Source organism: Venturia canescens, chromosome 2, assembly GCF_019457755.1.
Source record: "Venturia canescens isolate UGA chromosome 2, ASM1945775v1, whole genome shotgun sequence".
Classification (NCBI taxonomy): Eukaryota; Metazoa; Arthropoda; class Insecta; order Hymenoptera; family Ichneumonidae; genus Venturia; species Venturia canescens.
In genome coordinates, this window is record NC_057422.1 from 26,622,717 (window position 1) to 26,624,127 (window position 1,411).

At 36.4% G+C, this 1,411-nt stretch overlaps 1 protein-coding gene across 3 annotated transcripts in view; it reads right to left on the bottom strand.

Moving 5' to 3' along the window:
• The window catches only part of Ptp69D (Protein tyrosine phosphatase 69D), a 136,438-nt gene extending 135,476 nt beyond the window's left edge, over positions 1 to 962 (bottom strand). For all 3 annotated transcript variants that reach the window (XR_006259829.1, XM_043410832.1, XM_043410831.1), the window contains exon 1: positions 232 to 962. Coding sequence is in view for 2 of the 3 variants with exons in the window: in XM_043410832.1 (XP_043266767.1) it covers positions 232 to 325 (94 nt within the window). In the remaining variant the exon portion in view is untranslated. The remainder of the gene's footprint in view (positions 1 to 231) is intronic.
• Between the last annotated feature and the right edge of the window lie 449 nt (positions 963 to 1,411).

Consider the following 1,411-nt stretch of genomic DNA (forward strand, 5'->3'; position numbering starts at 1 on the left):
AGAATTTTAATGAATGAGTATATTCTCTTTCTATTTGTAAAAGTGAAAAAAAATACAAGCGCGTGATATTCTCAAGAAAGAATTAAAAGAGCAGTGGCGTGTAAAAAACAGAGCTATTGCATGAAAATAAAGTACAGTCGGTGTACGGATATCACGAAATGTATTCAGAGTAAGAATAATTGATAGGAGATTTATTCATTTGTAATGTATTTATGACTTTGTTGTACTTACCGCTATTTTCAAGATCGGCACGAACATCAATAATACATGAGGTAATAAGGGAAGTTATGATGATTGCCATCGGCAATATGCGGCTTCGTAACATGGCGTCTGTGACAGCCGGGCGTGTTTAGCGGCAACCGACCGGGATTCTATAACCGCGATGGATGGAAAGAGGCAAGGCGGGGGGAACTTCTTTGACTAGACGCTCGCGTGTTATATATATATATATATTATACATATATATTATACATATATACACACATATATATATAAATATATATATAAATATTTGGTGTCACCCACCCGCCAACACCTCACAGAACTTGATCGCTTTGACAGCAATGTCTCATTGTTTGACAGCGCTTTCGGCAATTACTAATCGAACGTCAATGTCCTCTATGGTATATTATTTGTAGAATAAATCTCTACGATTACTTGTTCATCTCAAGACTACACAAAAAGTGCACTCCACAATGAAACCATTCGCTTATTATTACTAAGCAATCATCCACGAATTTAATCCTCCCCACAATCCTAGCCTTGTGCTTTGTGCTTTGCTATATGCTCTTGATACCGCTGGCCCGGCAGACGATACCACGATACACTAACACTGTTCACTACTGTGATCTGTGATCTGTGATCCCCATTCAATATATTCTTATTCAATTTTCGAACGAAAAGAAATTAATCCTTTCTGTGTATATAAGAATGTCTGTATTATGTGCTCGAAGTGGCGCTGCTATCTTAACTCCATTCGCTTTGAATATATACATATATACCTATCTTCACACTCTTGCTCACACCACTCACACTACTGAACCTCCGTTAACTTGGCCCCCCCATTTAATTATTTTTTTAAACTTTCGTTAATGCAAATTGTTTGAGAGACGTTAGAGAGAGTATGAGAGAAAAGAAAAATTGTTTGAGAGTAATTATTTTTTTCGTAAAAACCATTTTATTTTTCAGCGTGAAGCTGGCCCTCATTTTTTTTACTCCTAGAAAAATGGACTTGGAGGTTTCATTTTTTTTTTAATCGCTTGATAATAATCGTTTGAGAGAGATTGAGAGTGAAAGAAAATCGTTCGAGAGTTGATATTTTTATCGATATTAAATTATTTTTATAATTAGATGATTTAACCTAGGGTCCCTAGAACTGACGCACTTCCGACGTGCGCAGCGGGTATGTGCA